The following is a 22447-nucleotide window of genomic DNA, read 5'->3' on the forward strand; positions in this document are numbered from 1 at the left end:
ATGTCTTCTTTAAACAATTCTTTGGTAACTTCTACTGTGGGACAATCAGTAACAAATGCTAATAGTGTTAATAACATTACCACGGAAAGTAAAAATATCACTGCAACCAAAAGTCCAATAATTCATACAATTGAAGTCAGCAAATCTAGTAATAATGAAGGTCAAAAAATTGCTGCTGGAATACATTTTAACTCTGATCATTATCCTAAAAATGCTAATATATCAAAAACAACAGAATATAAGGATAATTCAACCAGTTTACTATTAAAAACAGATTATGAAAAAGGTGATAAAGTACAAAGTACTAATCATTCAATTATTTCTAATACTAATAATCATGCTTCAAATTCTTCTAGTAATAGTTATTATAAATCAACAACTTCTAAAAACTCAGATTTTAATTTAGTTGGGATAATTGCTGCATCAGTATTTGGCGTTATATTAATAGCAGCAATGGCAGGTACAATTTTTTTTTTGGTTAAAAGAAAAGGAACTTCAACGGTTGAAGTTGTATATAGACAAGAAAGAAGTAATTATTTATCACTTAACAATGATAATGATAAGAGTTCAATAAATAAAAATAGAAGAAATAGAAGTATAAAATGTTCTGATAAAAATAAAAAGAAAAATGTTGATAAGAATAATAACAGCGAAAACAAAAAAAATAACTCGACAAAAAAAAAAGGTGATGTTAATTTGCTTGATAAAACTTCATCATCGTTAAGTTCAATGAATACTTCGGCCCGTTGATTAGATGGATATTTATAATTGAAATATAAAATCATTTAATAAAAAAATTAGTACTTAAAAAATATCTAGATAATTATGTATACAACAGTTAAAAATAGGAAGAACGTCCTATAAAAATTAATATGGTATAATAATTTATTTTTTTAAATAAATATTTAGTTTTTAATAATTTTTATGATAAAACGAAGATAAATTTGTTATATAAATGTAATTTTCTTTATATATAGATTAAATCTTTGAAAAATTCAAATAAACTTTTAATAACAATGATCTTAATTACTCATAGATATTTACCTAAGGAAATATTAATTTTCGTTTAATTATATATAACAAATGAATCTATTATCAAAAATACAACTTGAAAATTCAGAACTCATTAATACTTTAACTTCATTTTTGTGCAACTTTTATATCTTTTTTTTTTTATAAAAATAGTGAATACAAAAAGATAACAAGAAAAATCTTTTTTCATACTTTAAATTTATTTAAGGCAAAAAAAATTCAGAGTATGAAACAAGATATGCGAAAGGTAAAAAAATTTCCAAGTAAATCGTTAATACAAGTATTAATAACATTCAATTTAAAAACTGTTTTCCATAACTTCATATGTTCTTATGGTATACTTATATGGTTCTCCCTCAAAAAACTCTCTTTTATCACATAATTTAAATTTGGAATAATCAATAGAAGGAGCAAACACATCACAACCAAAATCATTTTCAATAACTGTTACTATTAATTTTGATAAATATTTTGATGATAAAGCCAAATTATAAATGTCACTTCCTCCAATGACAAATACATTTTCAAGATCAACATGAAGTTTTTCATCAGTGGATAGACGATTTATCAATGCATCAAAATTATCCGTAATAATAAGATTTTTTTCATCTTTTGGTTCCATAGTACGACTAAGGACAATATTAAGGCGTTTTCTTAATGGACGATATTTTTCTGGAATACTTTCCCAACATTTTCTTCCCATTATTACAGCATTTCGTTTATTGTTGTCATTGACGGTAGTTGTAGTTTTTTGAAAATGAGCCATTTCATTTGGAATATCCCATGGTAAAGTATTATTTTTTCCAATTCCTTTTTTAAAATCTTCAGCCCAAATTAATTGAAGTCTTGGTTTAAAACACATGGTTAAATAAAGTTAATAAATAAAAATATTTAGACAAATGTAAATGTTATTTTTACTAACAAAATTAAAAATAATAATCTGAAACAATTATATGAAAACATATTTTTTTCTTAAAATTTCAATAAACACGATGACTTCATAAATATTTAAGTTAACTTTTAATAATTAAATATTATTAAAATTCAACAAATGGTACGATTGTTAAACATAGTATATCAAAAAATTTGCTTCTATCAATTAAAAATTATAATCTGATTACAAAAGTAAATTAAAAAAAGTGTGTTTTATAACATACAACTAACAAAAATGTATTCACCCAATTTCTTTTCAAGAACTTTAACATTTTAAACCATACTTCCATAAAAATGGTTAATCATTTATAATATTGTTCTAGATTTATTATTTTTATATTTACAGTTTTTATGATAAAAATTACTAGTTTTAAAATTAAAAATATAAATAATTTCTGATAGAAGTGGACAAACAAATAATTTTCAGGTTTTTTTTTAATTTTAATATATTTTCATATTTACAAATATTTCTATAAAATAAAGGTGTTGTGATTTAACATATCATTATTATCAAAATATTTTTATTTACTATGTTAGATGATGATACTACATTAATATTGCTAGGAATTTATTCTGAATATCATAATACAGATTAATGATTTTATATTTTTTCATAATGCTATTACAAATTTTGTAAAAAACAAAATTATTTTTTTGTGACAAATAAAAGTTTTTTATTTTAACATTTCTTTTAATATTTTTTCAATTATCAATACAAGGTATGGAACTATCAATAAATATTTAAGCTATTTCCATATATTTTTTTTCTTAAATGTTATTATAAATATTCTGACAACTTGGTTATTGTTAAGAAATAAATTACTTTTTTGTGTGTTTAAAAATATAATATTTATTGTGTTTTTATTGTTCATGACAACACATTATAGAAAATTTTGTCTTGTCTTCATCACGGAAATATAATTTTGTTTAAATTATAAAAAAAAGTATGATTCACTTTGTAGTTTATTCTTATAAATATTGAATAATTTATAGAAAAAATAAATTAAAAATTCATTAACTTTATAGATGATTATTGTAATAATTTTAAAAAAGTATGCTACTAATTTTAGTACTCTACACATGTACACCAATCTTTTCAGTAAAATTTTTGATTGATAAATAAAAGAAGCTGTGATAACATCGTAAATTAAAATAATTTAAAATGTTAGATATTTTCTGTTATAAATATTGTCTTTTTAAAAGATTTAATTTATCATATTCTTTTTTATAATAAATCATTTTTTTTTTCTTTTATCAAATTTAAGAACAAACTACAAATAATATCAAAAACTTTAAAAAGTTGTAAAAAAATTTAGTTACGAGAGTGATTAATTGATAAATTTTGGTTACAAAATGTTGATTGTTTATTTATTATATGTTATTACACATTACAACTTTATCTCTAAAAAGTTATGTTTGTAATCTTTGTGACGCAATAATTAGAAATAAAGAGATACATTATGTGATAATAAATAAATTAAAAATAATTTATCTATGTGATTTATAATATTTATATACTTATTTAATTTTTAATTTGATAATAAAAATGTAAGAAAATATCTGAATTGCTTATAAAAAATTTAAGTTATTCTTAAAGTATGATAAAAGTAAAATATTTTAGGTTAATTAAAAATATCAATGATCGCTCATATGATAATCTTATGTATTATGATTTATTACAAACATTGTCCGGAGGATGTACCACTTCAACAATTATCATTCAAAACATCTCTTTTATAAAATGTAATTATCAAACAATGACAGCACTTTAATATATTTTTTTTTCTTATGCAATGAAATATATCCACAATTTATTCAAAAATCTATGGTATCTCAACAACCAATAGACAACGAAATAAGTGTTAACAAAAAAATACAATGATTAATCTTCTTTAATATAAATTAATCAAAAAGAGTGAAGACGAGGAAATGAATAACTCCACCAACAATTGTTTCATTTCAATGAAATTAAAAAAAAAAGATAAATATGTGATCATATTAAAATGTTATTTCTAATTTTTTTTGTAGCATTAGCATATATCCATTAAATTATTCATTTAGTAATATGATATTTTTTTTTGTTCAAAAAAAAACACTATAAGTAATTAATAAACATCATTTTATGAAATACATGCATTTTATATATAACTCATAAAAATTTCATATATTTTTCTAATTTTTTTTTTTACTTATAATTTCATTTTTGATGTTCTTGTATTAATTTCCACATTGCTGCATGTACCACATCTGGACAAGATACAAAAGCTACTCGACTTTCATCATTAACCAATTCACGTACTTCACTTCGTAATCTTTCATTTGTTCCGACAAATATTGACATTATTCCCTAAAATGGTATTATAAAAAATTTAAACTAAATTTTATTAATTTAATAATATTTATAGATTTTTTTTTATTAATATGGAGAATTTTCCATTAATACTAAAACCTTCTGATAAGATAACATTTCCTAAACCTATTCCTGGTGATATAACATCAGAAAATCATTTATTAATAAAAAATATTGGCAACGAAAGAATTGCTATTAAAATTAAATGCACATCTAATAAAATGTTTAGAAGTTCTCCTGTCTTTATTAGTGCTGATGCTGGTGAAGCAAGAATAATTCGACTGATATTTATTGTAGGAAATGAAATTCCTGATGATGGAGAACACCACTTTTCAATTTCTATAGTACCATCACCTGAATATGAATCATTAAGGGAAGCTTTTACTTTACAAAAAGGAAAAAATATATTAAAAAAAAATCTTCCAATTTTTTTTCAGAAACAATTTAATGACAATAGTGTTGAGAAGATAACTGATCTGATATAACAACAATTCCTAATAATATCTTTATTTACATGCATTTAATTGTATTATCAATTTTCAAAACACTTTCCATAAATTAAGGTTATTTTTTTTTATAATCCCAAAATTATAATAAATTTTTTTTTCATGATTTGGTGACCCCTTAACTTTAAGATGTTTATTGAAAAAGTTAACATAAGTTATCAAATATCAAATACTTTCTTATTTTTAAATTATTATTTTTCATATTTTTTTTATTATTACTAAATTTTATGTAAATAATTTTTTCAAAATATTTTTTTAAAATTTAATTTTTTTGTTAAAATATATTTAATTTATTCATGTTTATATTATTAACATCTTTCATGTAATTTAATATCTTTATTTTGAGAATGAAGATAAAACAAAACATTACCACTTAATTTAACACAAATCATGTAAAAATATATAGGGAAAGTAATTAAAATATTTTTAAAATTTTTGTTTTATAACTTAAATATAATAAAAAAAAAATTTATAATTATTAATAATATTAGTTAATTAGTTGTAAATTGGGATAATTAACATAATATGTGTTACAAAAAAAATAATTGAAAAAATTCTAGAGCTGAAGATCTCAAAGTTTTTTTTTTAAATTAGGTACAAGCAACAGAAAATATTTTTACTTACTGTTATATATATTATATATAAAATAAAATAAATATCTGATTTCAGGTAGTAAAGATAAATCCACTTCATATTGTCAAAAGTTTAGTGTTTCAAATATATTTAAAAAATATATTAATAAAAATTAAAAAAAATATTTTTTTTATTGGACAACAACAAAAAATAGATAACAAAGCACAAAAAATTAGAAAAAAATAATACCTTACGATAAAAGACCATAGACCAAATAGTATTTGGAACATAGAATAATATTTAAATTGAAGGAAAAATAAAGAGGTCACCAAGATCAAATTTTTAGAATTTTTTTTTAATATTAAAAAAACATACCTGATTATTTTCTACAGCAACTTTTTGAACCATTGGTAAATCACTAAAAGTATCACCACAAATTAAAACATTACCGGGACCTTTAAGCGTATCATGTAATATTTCAACAATTTTAGCTACTCCATTACCCTTATTCCATACAGCACCCTCATTTCCAACAACCACTTCAACTTCTAATTCAGTTGACGGATCAAATATTAATACTTTTTGATCAGGATCAATTTCATTCATTTTTTCTTTAACTGCTTCTTGATATCTAATAGATAATTCTTCAGGTACATGATTACATACAGTTTGTATACCTAATGTTAATCTATCAACTTTACGTTGTATACCAGATCCTACTAAAGCAAATGGTGAAAAATCAGAATTTTCATGTATTAAATTTTGCATCTTGCTAGTTAATTGTTCTAAAGCATTAAAACCTTCTATACTTATTCCATCATCATGAACAACTTTATTTCCATTAATCCACCATTCTCTACCCCATGATCCAGAAAATAAAATATGTTCATTTAGTGGAATTGCTGTTAAATCTAATATTCCTGGTCCTCTTAATGGTCCAGCCGTTAAAACAGCAGTAATTCTAGTGAATAATTTTGCAAATTGTGTCATACAAATAGCTGAATATATTGGTTGTAAATTTGTTGCATATTGTGAACAATAATCTTTCATAGTACCATCCCAATCTGTAACAAAAATAGGTTTTTTACCATCAGAAGATTCTTTAACAAATTTTTCTAATATCTTTAAACACTCTTCAAGTTCTTCATCAAATTTTTCTTCTGAAATTGGATGACATGATGCAAGAAGTTTTGACAAATCTAAATCCTGATAACTTTTACCATCATTTAAATATTTTATACATTCATTTAAAAAATTAACATCTTTTTGTAATCCATTGATTTCATCTTTTAAATTGATAAGAAATGTTTTTTCATTAGAACCCTCTCTACTTATAATCATTTCAGCCATGAATCCTTCATTTTTATCTTTCATATTATTATTTAAAAAATCAAGAGATTGTTTAATGTTAATAAAACTATCGTTATCAAGAATTTTTCCAGCCATGAAATCTTCAACTATTTTTCTTCTATGACATTGAACACCATACATCATAGCCTTGAATTCTTCTACTGTCTGCCCTCCACGAATATTACCTTCTAAAATAAAGACATTTTTTTAAAAAAAAAAAGAATATTATTTTTATATATTACTTCTTACCATCATTATAAATTAAAGATTTTGTATCAGAAGTAACAGTCATTCTTTATTGAAAAAATAATTATATATTCTTTATTTATAAAATAATGTATAATATTTTTTTTTTATCTATTATATATAATATTTAGTAAATTTTAGGAAGTGGCAATAACTATTATACAATAATAATCAGTTAATGGTTAATAAAAATGTTTATCAGTAAAAGCCACTAAAAAAGAATTAAATAAGTTTATTTTTGTTCGATAATTTTTTTTTTTTAAATTTAATTTACTATTTACATATAAAATAATAACGACGAGAGTATCTTTCAAAGTCACGTTGAATATTGATTAAAATATTGATAAATACAAAATTATGGAAATAATAAAATAAACATATTTTATTTTACTAAATAATAATAGCTTTAAAAAAAAATAACATAATGTTTTATTCTTTGATAGATTTATTTTCTTAGTTCAAATAAAATAATAACTAGATAGATGAAAGTTATATCAAGATGATATATTCCCTATCAGTTTGGAATGTCGAGAAAGAGTGCTTTTAAAAACATAGGGCAGAGAAATGAATTAAAATATATTAATATATATATCCAAAATAAGACCGCAACCTTTTTTAAAATTCTTTGATTACCACAACAACAAAAAAAAAATTTATAATAAAAAGATAATAATTTTTTTTAAAAAAAAATACATATATATATTTAAATTTTTTTTCAATTGAAAATTACCACTTATAATGTAATGTAGCGTTTATAAATGTTATTTTATGTTATACATAAATAATATGAATAGAGAATAAATACATAATGATAACAAAACATTTAGTGAGAAATTTATAAATTTTACAAAAACAATAAAAAGAAAAATATGTGACATGTTAAAAATAACATTAACTGTTTATTTAAAATATTAATTGAGTAATGTAATTTGAATAAAAAAAAAATTTATGTTATTATAGAAATTTTTTTTTTTAAAATTATATTGTAATACTTTTACTTGAACTATTTTCTTTTCTAGCTTTAATATTCTTTACAAGTTTTACATGCATATATTGAATTAAAACACTTAAAAATATAAAAATTACAATTAAAATACCACCAATAATATTTGTTATTAAAAGGTATTTTTCAATATTTGGTACTTTTGATAATATATCGCTAAATTTATTTCCTTCCATAATTAAAATTAATGATGGAATAAAATAATAATTTTTATCGTAATCATTTTTTTTTTATATTTAGAAAAAAATTTAAATTTTTTTTGATAAATAAATTATCATATAAGAAATATTTAAAAAATATATATGGTAAATTAAGTTATACTTTTCAAATAAATCATTTAATATTATTTGTTTAAAGTTATATTAAATTAATTTAAAAATTTTCAAAAGAAACATATTATAATTTAAAAAAAAATTTATTCAGTAAAAGTAGTAATTCATTAAAATACAATTAAATGGAAGTTTATGAAATAATTTCAAAATTTAAATAAAACTTTGATAATACAAAAAAAGTAGTCATACCAAACTAAATAGTTAGTTTAAAATTATTAGAATATGTCTTGATAATCATAAAATATTTATCACTACAAATGTAATAACAAAATTATTTATCTATTAATACTTTTTTTTTTGTATAATAATATATGAATGATACATGTAATTTTAAGATATTGAAAGTATGATAAAATGTTTTATAATATAAACTTTTTATGACACAATGGATGATACCGATAAATCAAAGATGATAGGATTAAGTTTTGTTATATAAACTAAATTTTAAGTTTTGTTAACTATTTTCATTTTACAAGTTATATCATCAATTCTGTCATTAATAGATTGTAACTAATATATTGTTATTATAGATAAACCAATTCAATAAAGTTTCTTACATATATTTTATCTTAAACATAATTTATTTTAAAAATGTTTAAAAATATTGTAATATCAAATAGAATTTGTCAAAAATTTTTTTCCAATAATGCACAAAAATTATCAATAAGATTGACAACTCCTGATGATAGAAATGATCTTATGGAAGTAATTAAAAAAGGGTTTCATTATGATGAAAATTTAAATAATATATTTAAATTAAGTTATAAAGAAATGGAACCAATTTATAATTTAATTCTTAAGGATAAATTTACTATTAATAATAGTCTTGTAGCAGTTAATTCAAACAACAAAATTATTGGTACTATAATAATCCTTCTTAAGACAAAGAATCCAAAATATGAAGAATTTATAAGTAAAGATAATGACAAAATAATGAATGAATTAGTTGAAAAAAATGAAAAAATTAAGACTATTTTTAGTATTGTTGATAATTCAACAAAGGAAATTTGGGATATGTTATTTTCAAAATTTGAAGCTGTATACAAGTCACTTATATTGGGTGTCTTACCAGAATATCGAGATCAAAAAGTTGGAAGACTTTTGATGGGAGCAAGAGAAGAGATGATTTTTAATAAGGTATTTATATTTTTAAATTTAATATATTTTTTTAGTATCCCTGGATTCGTGCTGATGTTGGAATTTGTACAACATTAAAATCAAAATCAATTTTAAAACATTTTGGTTATCATGATCTTGGTAGTGTATCATTAAATAAATATGGAGTTAATGGTCTTGAAGATGGTACTACACATGTAACAGGAATCTACAAAATTTTTTCTAATCAACCAAAAGTATAAATGTTTTATCAATAATTAATATTTTTTATTTTTTTTATCTTTTTTAAACTTTATACTGAATCATTTCTTTTGCTACCCTTATAACTTAATAAATTCTTTTACATTAATATTATCAATTAAATAAAACTTTTTATATAATAATAGTAAAATAAACTTTCAATCAAATAAATTAATTTTAATAGTCTAAAGTTAAATTTAATCGATAAAGAAAAATGATTAAAAAAAATATATCATTCATAAAAGTAAAAAAAAAACTTGATGAAAAGAAAAAAAAGTTTTATAATTTAAATTTATTAAAATTTAACAACAAGAGAATTTTTTTAAAATATAAATAAAAATTTTTATCCACTTCCTTTAAATATATTATTAATATTATTAACAAAAAAAAAACTTAAGAAAACAACATTTTTAATCATATTTTATTATTTTTTTTTTTGTAATTTTTGTACATATTCAAATAAATATTCTTGATTCATTATAGTTTTAAAAAGTTATTCTTATCAAAGACTTTTTTTTTCGAAAAAAAAACAATTTTTTCTATAGCATAATTTTAATATATTTAATGTAAAATGATTATAATTTATCAATTAAAAAAAATTATTTAATTCTAATATTATTTAAAAACTTTATTATCAATATATCAATGTCTATGAATAATGTAAAGTAACTTCATTCATCACTATATGTTATAATACATACAGATAATTTTTTTATTACCTAAACATAATAGTAAATCTTTAACTGAACTGTAAAACACTTTTTATTGAATAAAGTTACAAAGTTACAACATTTTGCAGTATAAAATAAACTTTTCTACCAACTTTTTCATCACTTTTCTTCTTTTTTATTATTTTGCTAAAATATTTTATTCCTTTTTTTTACGTTGATATTATGGATCAGGAGGCATTATTAAGAGATTTCCCAAAATTTGTCCATGTTGTAAAGATATTCTTAGAAGAATTTGATACTTCTAAAGATAAGTCCACTGGAATTATTTTAGAAAAATTTCCCTCAAGTCCTGTTGATAAACCTTTGACATATTTTATTAATGAAATTTTAAAAATTAAAAAAGATAAAAAAAAAACAAAAATAAATTCAATTTTAAAATATTTTATTTATGAATTGGATAATTATAAAAAGAAAAAAAATTTCTTATCTTTTTTGATACCATCTGAAAACTTAATTAGTATTTATTCAAAGTTTACCTCTACTTCTCTATCAACATCTTTTAATGGATTTTTTAATTATGAAGATAATAAAGATACATTAAGAATAAATCTTGAAAAAGAGATGTCATATCCAGCTGTTGTTGCTGAAATATTTATGACAGCACTTGCTTCACCAGGTTTTACATGGCAAGCTTCACCTCTTGTTACAGAGATGGAATTATTGATGGTTGATTGGGTTGGGCAAGCTATAGGTATACCATCAGTTTTTTTAAATCAAAAAAACATTGGTCATGGTGCTCTTCATTATACAGTTGGAGAAGCTGTAGCATTGTCAATTATTTGTGCTAAAACAAGAAAAATTCAAGAACTTCATAAGGAGACAAATGATAAAGATATGAAAAATAAAATTATTGGTGATTATGATGTTGTTGGGAGAACCTCACAAGATAGAAGTTCAGATGTTTATCAATATTTTTCAAGACATGATCCAAAATTTAATCATAAATTGAGGGCATACACTTTTGGTAAAAGTAAACTTGATAATAATAAATTTGGTGCAAATTTAGGATTTTATGTTAAAAATATTCCAAGTAATGGTAGTACAAGTGAAGAAAATTTAGAAAATTTTTGGAATATTTTAGAAAATGATGAAAAAAATGGTTTTCATCCATTTGTTCTTATTTTAACAATTGAAAAAGATAGACTTAATGATCTTTCTTTATATTATAATATGATATCATTATGTAAAAGAGAAGGTTTATGGATAACAGTAGATTTATCAAATGTTATTGGTGATATACTTGTTGAACAGTCAAAATCTTTAACAAATATTTTAAAAGATGTTGATGGTATTATTGCTAATATAAGAGAAGTTTTTTTAACAAATGAATTGTGTGTTGCTTGTTGGATAAAAAATTATACTGAAGCTGCTATGACACTTTCAATTACACCAACATATCTTAGACATTCAAATCAAGGAATGGTGGCAGATTTAAGACATTTAAGTTTTGGTTTTAGTAAAAGACCCAGAGGTATACGATTATGGATGATTATTAGAACATTTGGTATAGATGGTTTAGCTAAATACTATAAATATAGAAACAATAAAGTAAGTTTTTTTTTTTTTTAATTTAATAATAAATTTAAAATAGAATCCACCATGTGATATTATTAATCCATTTGACTCAGTTAAATTTTATGAAACATCTTCTGATGCCTTTCGTTTTATTGCTCAATATTGGAGAGAATTAAAAAAAGGCTACTCACCAAGTACTTCATCACCACCATTAACAATTTCAAAAATTTTATCACAAAAACCTCCTAAATATGGGAAATGCCTTTCAACAGCAATACCTATTTATGAATCTTTACTTAAAAACACAACACAATGGTTACATACAAATTTTTTAGCATATTTTCCATGTCATACAAATTATTCCTGTGTATTAGGTGATTTATTTGCAGCAACATTTGGTTATCGTAGTAATATGGAATTAAAAAAAATTGAATGTGAAGTTATTGAAACTATTGGAAGGCAAATGAATTTACCACAAAAATTTTGGAAAATTGAAAAAGAAGATTATAGAGAATGGTTTTATGGTACGGCAAGTGAAGGTACATTTAAAAGTGTTTTAGTTGGAAGAGAAATTGTTATTGAAAAATTTAGAAGATTACATTTTTTGATGGCTAATGATGAAATAGAAAATATTGATGAATTAGATAATGTAGAAAAATGTCTTTTACCATATCTTGATCAATGGGATATTCATAATGATCCATTTTGTTGTTTTTTGTATAATTATCTTATTGCTTATACATCATCACAAGCTCATTCATCTGTCGAGAAGGGATACCTTTTAGCTAATGTTAGAATAAGAAAATTTCCCGTTGTTTTTGATCCACGTATTGGAAATTTTACCTTAAAAAAAGGTTGTATTGAGGAAGCTCTTATAATTGATAGAAAAAATGGTTTAATACCATTTTTTTTAACATTACCTGTTGGAAGTACTTCTACATGTGGTATAGATTATCCAGAAGAGTATGCTCCTTTAGCAAAAAAAGAAAATATGTGGGTACATGCTGATGCAGCATATCTAGGAGGATTTTTTTTCCTTCCAGAAATGAAACATTTAGTCAAAGGATTTGAATATGTTGATTCTATAGTTATTAATCTTCATAAAGGTGGTTGTATAAATAATGATTCATCAATGTATTTTCTTTCAAATCGTTATGCTCGTTCAAAATTACTTAATAGTTTAGGAACTTTTCCAAGAATGAATCGTGCTATAAAAATATGGTTTGTTTTAAAAAGTTTTGGAATGGATTCAATAATGGAATTACAAAGACAACAAATAAAATGTGCAAAGATGTTTGAAAGTTTAATTTCATCTAAAGATTGTTTAGAAGTTGTTTCAAAACAAATTGCAGGACTTGTTACTTTTAGATTGAAAGGAAGACCAAACAGTGATAATGAAAAATTATTTCAATACATAAATCATATTGATAGAAGATTACATCTTACCGAAACTCATACAGAAAATATTCATTTAATTAGAATATCAATTAACAATCCACAAATGACTTTTAAAGAAGTTGAAGAAGCATTTTTGTACCTTTCTGAATCTTGTGACAAATTTCTTCTGAATGAACTAAATAATAATATTGATAATTAAATTTTATTTTATATCACTAATAATTTATAAAAAAAGTAATATATTAGTTATTTTCTTTTGTAAAATTAGATAAAATAAGATGTTTAAAAAAATTTACATTTATAAAAGTTAATATAATATATAAAGTTTATAGCTTATTTATTCTTTTCAAAAATATGTATAATTAAAAGTATTTATTATCAATATTACGTCAATTTATAATAATATACTTCCTAAAGTTGAATAAACTTAATAATAATATTTATTAAAATATATGCTTTAATATTATTTATATTATATTAAAAGTTCTTTCTTTTGTTTAAATAATAATATAATTTTTAAAAGTTGAGTCTTTATCATTTTTTGTAAAAAGAATTCATGCAAAAGTATTATTTAAAATATTTTAAAAACATTTCCTGCAATATTTATTTAATAAAAACTTCCTTAAAATAATTGTATTCTTTGTTAAGTGTTAACAAATATGACGTTATATATGATGTCATATTAAACTACAATTTATGTGTTACCTATCAGTAATTTATTATAGTATCATATTAGCAATTTTATTGTTTTTTATACTTTGATAAATAAAAAAAAACAAATTTTTTAATTAACAGTTATTATTTTATTATCATTTTTTTTTAAGAAAAAAGGTTACAAAAAATAATGAAATTATGCATTAATTAGATAAAAAAAAATGTCTTCATACATTTGTATACCAATATATATCAACAATTGTATTTATTTATAAAAATTTACCATATTTTTGTTAATATATTGATAAATATAAAATCCTGAATCATTTTTTGTTTGATGATGTGTTTTATTAAAAAATATTATCTCTTCATCTGAAAAAGGATGAAGTGATGTCTTTCTTCCCCATACTAAATTTTTATAACCAAGAACTTCATCATCATCAGACCAAATACTTAAAATATTTTCTCCTTCTTTTATTTTTTTGTTATTAATATCTTTAAGAAATTCTGAATAATCCTCTGTTGTACATTCTCCTTCAATATGCCTAAAAGAATTACAGGGACTATATTTATCTAGTGCTGTTGAACATCTTGTTCCTGAATAAAATCCATTTTCCATAGAACAAGATTTAACAAAACTTGAAATATCCTTTGAACAAATACACATTCCATAATGTGCACCAGATATAGATATAAAATTACGAATTTTGTCACTTAATAATGGAAGTGTTGGGCAATCTATATTATCACTTTTAATTTTACCACCAAGAATAGCTTTTCTGGCAATTGAAACACCCATTGAATGCCCTACAATATCAATTTTTTTTGATCCCGTATATTGGAGAACGGCAGTAATAAATTTATTAGCTTGAGTAACTAAATCACAATCCATTTGACGATATGGAGCTAATTTAATATTTCTATCACCATAAGTATAGGCGTACATTGAAGATGATTTATAACCATATTTTACTAAAGTTGATATAACTTCACTCCATCCACTATTAAATTCATTATCACCAATTTTAAGTGCTCCATCACTATTACCATGAAAAAAGATTATTGGAACTTTTGTTATCTTAAACAAATTATTATTAAACAAAAACAAAATTATTAAACATACCACTTCATTAAATGATTTTTTTCCACCAAAAGTATTATATTGACTATATAAAAGAGTATCATTGATAAACATTTTACTACCATATTCAGATTTAGAATCAAGCCAATCAACAAAATCATTTGTAAATGGTCCTTCAACAAAAAATTTTCCCATTCTTCTATTATATCTTTCAATTTTAAAAATATTTTTTATATGATATTTAACTTCAAATGAGGAAACAATTAAACATAGCATTAATATTTTAAAAAACATATTTTAAATTTCTAATAAACTAAATTTTATTATAAAAAAATTAGTTTAAAAATATTTATATAATTTTTGTAACTCATAAAACCCCTCCTACTAGAATATCTCAATTATTGTGTTTTAATAGAAAATATAAGAAATGTTAACTTTATTTTATATAGATAATAAAATACCTTTATATTTTAATATTTATAAAAATATAATTATTGCTACTTCATCATATACCTTTTTTTTTCTAATACAAACTAAATAATAAGTAATTTTATAAGAAAATATTATCAGGTACAGTAAATGTAGTTTCATGTTGATAAGATACACCAAAATACAATTGATTTTTCATATTATTCTTTTATAATGTTATTTGATAAAAAAAAATAATTTTTATAAATATTTTATTTTAACAATAAAAAAAAACATGAGAAGAAAGGCAACTCACTACAAAAGGCTAAAGTATATAAGTTGTTGCAAAAAAAAAAACAAAAAAAAAACCATATGTATATATTTATGAAATTAAACTATATATTATGGTTAATTTTTTTTTTTTTATGTAATTTTTGATATGCAATAAAAAAAAAGAACATTATAAAATTTATATCTAATCTCCTCTTTTTTTGTGTTTTGGTTGCTTATGTTTCTTACGCATCAAGATAGAGAGTGATGGAAAACCAAGTAAAAGTGTTTGGAAAAACCACATAACAGAGGCATCTGTTGATATTTTAAGTGATGAACATAAATGCATTGAGTATAATGCTTCTCCTAAATGAGCTACAACAGCAAAAATATTTGTATACTCAGCAATATAATTTAATTCATTTTCTATAAAAAAAAAATATTAAAAATATTAATGAAATTTTGTAAATAAAATTAACTAACCAAATCTTGAGAGAAATGTTCCAACTTGACCCATATAATTAAGTGGAAGTAATGTTACATTCTTATAAACAATAAAATTAAAAATAAGTGCAGTTGGAATAATTATCCACCAAATAGTAGAAGGACTTTTAAAATAAAAAATTTCCTTTTTAGAAGGCATTTTAGGTGATTTTTCTTCTGAAAGTATTTCGTTACAGTCTTTATCTATTATAGTAAATGAAGACTCTGGAGCTGGAGTGTATTTGCAATTAAGATAATTACGCATCAGACGACGGGTATGTCTACCAAGGAGACTGAAATATTGTTAAAAAAAATTTTTTTTTTTCTTATTTCTATTTTAATTCATAATATATGTACTAGGGAGGTCTTCTATTATATGGCATGATTTTTGTTATTTAATGTTAACTTTTATCTATCAAATAAATAAAAAAGAGAATAATGAAGTACTTAATAAGTAAATGTTATTTCAAGGACAAGTATTCTATGTTAAATAAACAATGAAAACTAATTTTATATAATGTTATGAAAATATTAATAATGTAAAAAAAATTTTTAGTAAACTTTAGATATCAAAAATGTTAAAGATATTTACCTATTTACAAATGTGATAATTGATAAATAATTAGGTACAAATGCATGTACTTTTTCTTTTAATATTGCATCAATAACATTTCTAGAACAACGATTCACTGACATAAAAGGAATCCATCTGAAAAAAAAAATAAATTATCTTTATATATGTCTATAATATACGTGGAGATTATATATATATATATAATATTATTGGTAGGAGAGAAATGTATAATATAGTTAACTACATTTTAATGTTATATACAACATTCATTATTAGTGATAAAAAAGAAATGTATGTAAGAAAGACATACCGTGATGTTGGACGTATTCCTTTATTTAATATCATTGGTGTTCTTACAAAGTAAGGATATATGGTTGTCGTTTTGACACCATCAATATTTCTATCGTCAAATTCCATTTGTAATGTTTCCATTATCCCACGTATGGCAAATTTTGTTGGACAATATGCCATACCATATGATTCCCCAACCCAACCTGTAATAGAACATATTGTTACAATTTGTCCTTCATTTCTTTTTTCCATAGAAGGAAGAAATGCACGAATTGTATTTAAAGTTCCATGAACATTAACATCAAATGCCTGTTTTATTTGTTCATCTGTTAATTGATGTTGAAGAGCAAAATAAAGAATTGCAGCATTACAAATAATAATATCAACTTTACCATATTCTTTTTCAATATTATTAGCAATAATATTAAGTTTAATACTATCTCTCACATCACAATAATAAAATTTTGCATGACCTTTCTTATCATTTATCTCTTTTTCGGTCTTTTTACCATTAACCTAAAATTAATAATAACAATAATTTTAATAATATATAATTTAATAATAATTAAAAATATACCTTATCTATATCAAGTATCATTACGTAAGCACCTTTTTCTAAAGCTAAAATTTCAGCTACTCTTTTTCCAATTCCACTACCTCCACCAGTAATAACAATAATATTTGAAGTAACATCTTTTTGTTTTAATGATAAATAACGTAAAATATCTTTAGGAATATATAAAAATATTAATTTTATTAAAATAATAATAGTACTTTGAATTTTATCTTTTATATCTTTCATATTTTCTTTATTTTTAATATATTAAAAAAAGAAAAAACAAAAAAGATTACTTTCACTAGTCTTTTTTTTTTTGTAACAACAAAAACACCAAATAATGAATAGAAATATTATGTGATCAAGAGATAAAAAAAAAAAGTTGAATGGGCAATAATAGAATTGTCAGTAAATATTAAATTTAACCAACCAACATCCAATATACCCAAATTCACTGAAGTATTTTCTTATGCAAAATATACCAAAAGATGATGTCAAGGACGTAGAAGAGATTATTGTCGTTGTTGGATCGTTATTATCAGTACAATAAAAATTACCATTTTAAAATTATTTGATTATACATAAAAAAAATTTAAAATTACATAAAAAATATATCTTTAATAGATATTTGTATTAACATTCAATTAGTAAAATAATAACAATTTTCTTGTTAATATAATTTTCAATATTGTACTTTTTTAAATGACATAAAAAAATTTCTTGTATATATGAAATACTTTAATTTATATGGGTAAATTAATTTTTAAAAATGAATAGAATATATACCAATTCATCAAAAGTTACATTGCCATTTTATTTTAGGTAAGATTAATCTTTAATATTTAATTGCTTATATAGTAAAAATCATAAATCCATTATCTTATTTTTTTTTTTGACGTTAATCATTCAAAAAATTTCCATTTGTCAAATTAATCTAATTTTTGACCACAAAATCTTTGAATCTATAGAAACTACTTAGCATGAAATAGTTTTAACCTAGAAAAAGAGGAATTAAAATTTTTAAATTACATTTATACTATGTTTATATAAATGAAGCTTTTATGTAAATTTTTTATAAATTCTAAAATAATATTAATTATTAATATTATAATAATTATAAAAATAATAATAGTATCATACTACACCTATAAAAATTGTTATTTTATATTTCTAAATTTGGCCATATTTATGTATGTATATGTTTATTATTTTAAAATTAATTTTTTTTAATACAATTTTTTTCAGAAAAAAAAAGGTCAAAATAAATTTGATATGTATGTCAAAAATACAGTGTTAATTTTTGATGAATTTACACATTACAAATATTAAAATTACTACAACTTCTTAATAATGAGATTGGGATGACGCATATATTATTAGTGATAAGAAATAAAAGTATATTTTATATTTTTAGTATTAGAATAATCACCAAAGACCAAGAGTTGGGATAAATCTATTATTTAATAATAATTTTAAAAATGGATAAAAATGATTCTAAAAAAAATGAAGGATTTTTAGGTAAGTTTATTTTTTTAATATTAATAAAATCAATTTTAAACAGGTTTTTTATCTTTTAATAAAAAAATAGATGATACTTGTAAAGAAAATGATGTTAATTTAGATGCCGCCTCAAAACAAATTGATATTTATAGAGATACTCCAATAAGATTTTTGGGTAATTAATAAATAATTAATAAAAAAAAATTATTAATAATTATTTTAGGTTATTCTAATGAAGTTGGAGAAGCATTTAGAGCACTAGTACCTGTAACAATAGTAAGACTTTCTTATCTTGTAGCATTTGGTTATGTTGCTGCTGATACAATGGATAAAGGATCAAAAATATCAAACAAAAATTTTAATAGTATTGATGAGAAAAGAAAAGCTGTAGTGGTAACAATGGGTGATACTGTTTTATGGCAAACATTAGCATCTGTAGCAATACCAGGATTTACAATAAACAGAGTTTGCAAAATGAGCAATTTTATTTTAAAAAAAGGTTTCAAATTAACTCCAATTTTAGCTAAACCTATAACGACAGCAATTGGATTAGCTACAATACCATTTATTGTCAAACCAATAGATGCTTTTGTTGAATTGGCAATGGATAAAACAATTAGAAAATATTATTCTTATAAAAAAGTTCATGAATAATTTTTATACTTTTTAAGAAAGAAACTATTTTCAGTAGGAAATTTTTTTTTAAATTACTTTATTTTTATTAATTTAAAATAAATAATAAATAAAAGTAAATTAAAAAAGATTATTTTGTTGATTAAATAATAAGTAATAAAAAAGATAGAAATTATTGACAACTTGAATTTTTATATTTTATGTAGTCGTCATAACTTCTAGATACTTTTTGGGATTGAAAACGTTCAAGTTTAATAGTATTACAAAGATCATCGTTAAATGGACCATTGTAACCAGCTTTTTTAACTAGATAACGTAATGTTGTTTCTTTATCCCATTCTTGTTCAATCATAACTTCTGGAAGAAAAACTCCACTGTACTCTCTTTTTGATTTTGGAGGAACAAATTCAATGCGAATACCGTGAGTTCCAATATCCCAATCATAACAATTGTTGGCCCACTCAAAATTAGTTAATATTGATACAGAACAATGAAGGTCAGGAATTTCTTTTATTGTTATTGGGTTAAATCTACTGTCACGAAAAGCACTAGACATGGCATAATCTTTAAGACCTTTTCTAAGAGATAATTCCCTATCAAAAGTTCCTATACAACCTCTAAGATCTTTTTCTTTCCCAATTTTCCATGTCACAAAAAGGGGACTTAAAAAAAAATATTTGCAAAAATTGTATTAAAAAATAAAATCTTACAATTTGTCAGTTGGTATGCAGGTAGGTACGGGAATATTATGGATTCCTTTTAGATGACTAATAATGACATCAAAACAAAAATAGACATATTCAGGGATTGGTTTTGCCATTCTTAAAAAAAAATTATATTATTATTAATAATAATAAATGTTAAATGAAAAAAAAAAAGTTGATTATTTTTAAATTTATTGAACAGAATATTATTAATTAATATAAGGATAAACAATTTTACTACCAAAATTTTTTAGATAAGAAATAAACAAAAAATAACAAAGAATAATATTACCAATTTTCAATATGATTATTCGCGTTGAGATTATCACTGAAGAAGTTGAGTAAAAAGATATTTTAATAGTTATTCTACTGTAGTAGACGAAGTTACAGTTAAATTAGTTGTAATCTTTTTAATAACCACGATAAAGATAACTGTAATATGTGTTTTTTGATAAAGAATATTTTTTTATAAATTGGTTTAAAAAGTTCAATTAAATATATTTTTATTTATTTTATTATGTTATAATTTATAAAAATACAATATTATATCATCAAGAGATTCAAAAAGTTGAAGTATGATGCCTAGGGGACATAAAATTTAAATTATTTACATTTTTCAAATTTTATATTTATTTAAGAAATAAAACTCATTTATCAATAATTATTTTTTTAAGAAAATATTTGTTATAATGGAAATGTATGATGTGTATTTATTACTTTGAAAATGTATTGATCAAAATATTACTTTTATCATTAATAATAGTTTAAATATAAATACTTTATTTATATTTTATAATACTTATTTAACAATAATAACAATAATATAATTATATAATGTTTTTTTTTTGTTAATTCAATTTCCAACCCAATTTTTTTTTTGTATCACAAATAAAATTTTTTCTTCGTAAACTGTTAATAATTACAATAATTTGTTTATAAAAAAAAGAAACATCAAAAGATTACTATGAAATAAATATTTAATTTACATTATTTTTTATTCTCTTTCAACAAAATATGTAAGAAAGAGAACAAAACAATATACAGCTAAAACAGATAGCGAAAAATAAATAATTGGTTTTCGGAATTTTGAGAAACGAAAATATTTTATTTTATTTTTAATTGATCTCTTTTTATATTTAACCTCCTCTTCATCATTTAAGAGGTGCGTCGTTGGTGAAGTAAATGGTTCGTAATTAAAAGAAGGTATTGATGATGGTGCATGTCTGGAGGAGTAACTCCTTTCATGAGGTTGATTGTTATAGGATATATTAGATGTTCTAATTGCTTCATCCATATTAATAATTGCTGGAGTTTGAATACGTTCCTGAATTGACTCAGGTATTTTATTTTCCTTTGACATAGGTGGAACTGGAAATGATTTATCATCAATAGAATCATCTATTGGTAAACCAAGACCTTGTCTACCCCAATTCTTTGTAATCAACCATTCTTTTAATTTCTCAACTGTTGGAGAAGTTTGATTGGGAGCTGGAAATATTTTATCTAAACATCTAGGACATTTTCTTGATTCATTTTTTGTATCATTTGGCATATTTGCCTCTCTTGCATGAAGACAATCTTTGTGAAATAAATCTTTAAAATAAATTAATTTTTTTAAATAAAAAAAAAATGTATGCCTTACGTAAACATTTTAATCTTATAGTTTCTCTTTCAGTAAAAAGTTGATTACACAAGATACAATATGGTTCATATCCACTATCAGATAACCAATCAAGATAAGTTTGTACAACACACTAAAATAAAAAAAAATTTATTAAAAAAGTTATCTTTTTTGTTATGTGAAAGACATACTGATTTATGATTATCTATCATACAATATTCACAAACATTAACACGATGTTCATAACAAAATAAAGCTGTAACTTTTCTTTTTGGGCATTTACAAAGACCCATAATAAAATTTAATGTTAAATATTTCCAAATGAAATAGTGATAAAATTTTAAAGA

At 21.7% G+C, this 22447-nt stretch overlaps 10 protein-coding genes across 10 annotated transcripts; 4 read left to right on the forward strand and 6 right to left on the reverse strand.

Annotated features, from left to right (window-relative positions):
• Positions 1–750, forward strand: SRAE_1000036000 (Hypothetical protein; the record flags this gene model as incomplete). The annotated part of the gene is made up of 1 exon (XM_024647184.1): positions 1–750. The coding sequence occupies one exon, from the start codon at positions 1–3 to the stop codon at positions 748–750; it is 750 nt and encodes a 249-aa protein (XP_024501288.1).
• Positions 751–1330: 580 nt separating this feature from the next.
• On the reverse strand, positions 1331–1894 carry SRAE_1000036100 (Dihydrofolate reductase; the record flags this gene model as incomplete). The annotated part of the gene is made up of 1 exon (XM_024647186.1): positions 1331–1894. One exon carries the CDS (start codon positions 1892–1894, stop codon positions 1331–1333), a length of 564 nt encoding a protein of 187 aa, XP_024501289.1.
• Positions 1895–4162: 2268 nt separating this feature from the next.
• Positions 4163–7036, reverse strand: SRAE_1000036200 (HAD-like domain-containing protein; the record flags this gene model as incomplete). The annotated part of the gene is made up of 3 exons (XM_024647187.1): positions 4163–4312; positions 5770–6932; positions 6994–7036. 3 exons carry the CDS (start codon positions 7034–7036, stop codon positions 4163–4165), a joined length of 1356 nt encoding a protein of 451 aa, XP_024501290.1.
• A 1880-nt stretch (positions 7037–8916) lies between these two features.
• On the forward strand, positions 8917–9683 carry SRAE_1000036300 (Acyl-CoA N-acyltransferase domain-containing protein; the record flags this gene model as incomplete). The annotated part of the gene is made up of 2 exons (XM_024647188.1): positions 8917–9462; positions 9498–9683. The coding sequence occupies 2 exons, from the start codon at positions 8917–8919 to the stop codon at positions 9681–9683; spliced, it is 732 nt and encodes a 243-aa protein (XP_024501291.1).
• An 891-nt stretch (positions 9684–10574) lies between these two features.
• SRAE_1000036400 (Histidine decarboxylase) lies at positions 10575–13524 on the forward strand (the record flags this gene model as incomplete). Its single annotated transcript, XM_024647189.1, has 2 exons — positions 10575–11960; positions 12004–13524. 2 exons carry the CDS (start codon positions 10575–10577, stop codon positions 13522–13524), a joined length of 2907 nt encoding a protein of 968 aa, XP_024501292.1.
• A 720-nt stretch (positions 13525–14244) lies between these two features.
• On the reverse strand, positions 14245–15255 carry SRAE_1000036500 (Lipase EstA/Esterase EstB family-containing protein; the record flags this gene model as incomplete). The annotated part of the gene is made up of 2 exons (XM_024647190.1): positions 14245–15057; positions 15103–15255. 2 exons carry the CDS (start codon positions 15253–15255, stop codon positions 14245–14247), a joined length of 966 nt encoding a protein of 321 aa, XP_024501293.1.
• A 688-nt stretch (positions 15256–15943) lies between these two features.
• On the reverse strand, positions 15944–17888 carry SRAE_1000036600 (Epidermal retinol dehydrogenase 2; the record flags this gene model as incomplete). Its single annotated transcript, XM_024647191.1, has 5 exons — positions 15944–16164; positions 16222–16514; positions 16814–16930; positions 17106–17602; positions 17664–17888. 5 exons carry the CDS (start codon positions 17886–17888, stop codon positions 15944–15946), a joined length of 1353 nt encoding a protein of 450 aa, XP_024501294.1.
• Positions 17889–19120: 1232 nt separating this feature from the next.
• On the forward strand, positions 19121–19796 carry SRAE_1000036700 (Mitochondrial fission process protein 1; the record flags this gene model as incomplete). The annotated part of the gene is made up of 3 exons (XM_024647192.1): positions 19121–19160; positions 19204–19317; positions 19366–19796. 3 exons carry the CDS (start codon positions 19121–19123, stop codon positions 19794–19796), a joined length of 585 nt encoding a protein of 194 aa, XP_024501295.1.
• Positions 19797–19947: 151 nt separating this feature from the next.
• Positions 19948–20595, reverse strand: SRAE_1000036800 (AMMECR1 domain and AMMECR1 family and AMMECR1, N-terminal domain-containing protein; the record flags this gene model as incomplete). Its single annotated transcript, XM_024647193.1, has 2 exons — positions 19948–20437; positions 20486–20595. 2 exons carry the CDS (start codon positions 20593–20595, stop codon positions 19948–19950), a joined length of 600 nt encoding a protein of 199 aa, XP_024501296.1.
• An 878-nt stretch (positions 20596–21473) lies between these two features.
• Positions 21474–22393, reverse strand: SRAE_1000036900 (Zinc finger protein-like 1; the record flags this gene model as incomplete). Its single annotated transcript, XM_024647194.1, has 3 exons — positions 21474–22072; positions 22122–22233; positions 22292–22393. 3 exons carry the CDS (start codon positions 22391–22393, stop codon positions 21474–21476), a joined length of 813 nt encoding a protein of 270 aa, XP_024501297.1.
• Positions 22394–22447: the final 54 nt, after the last annotated feature.

The sequence above is a fragment of the Strongyloides ratti genome, assembly GCF_001040885.1.
Source record: "Strongyloides ratti genome assembly S_ratti_ED321, chromosome : 1".
NCBI lineage: Eukaryota > Metazoa > Nematoda > Chromadorea > Rhabditida > Strongyloididae > Strongyloides > Strongyloides ratti.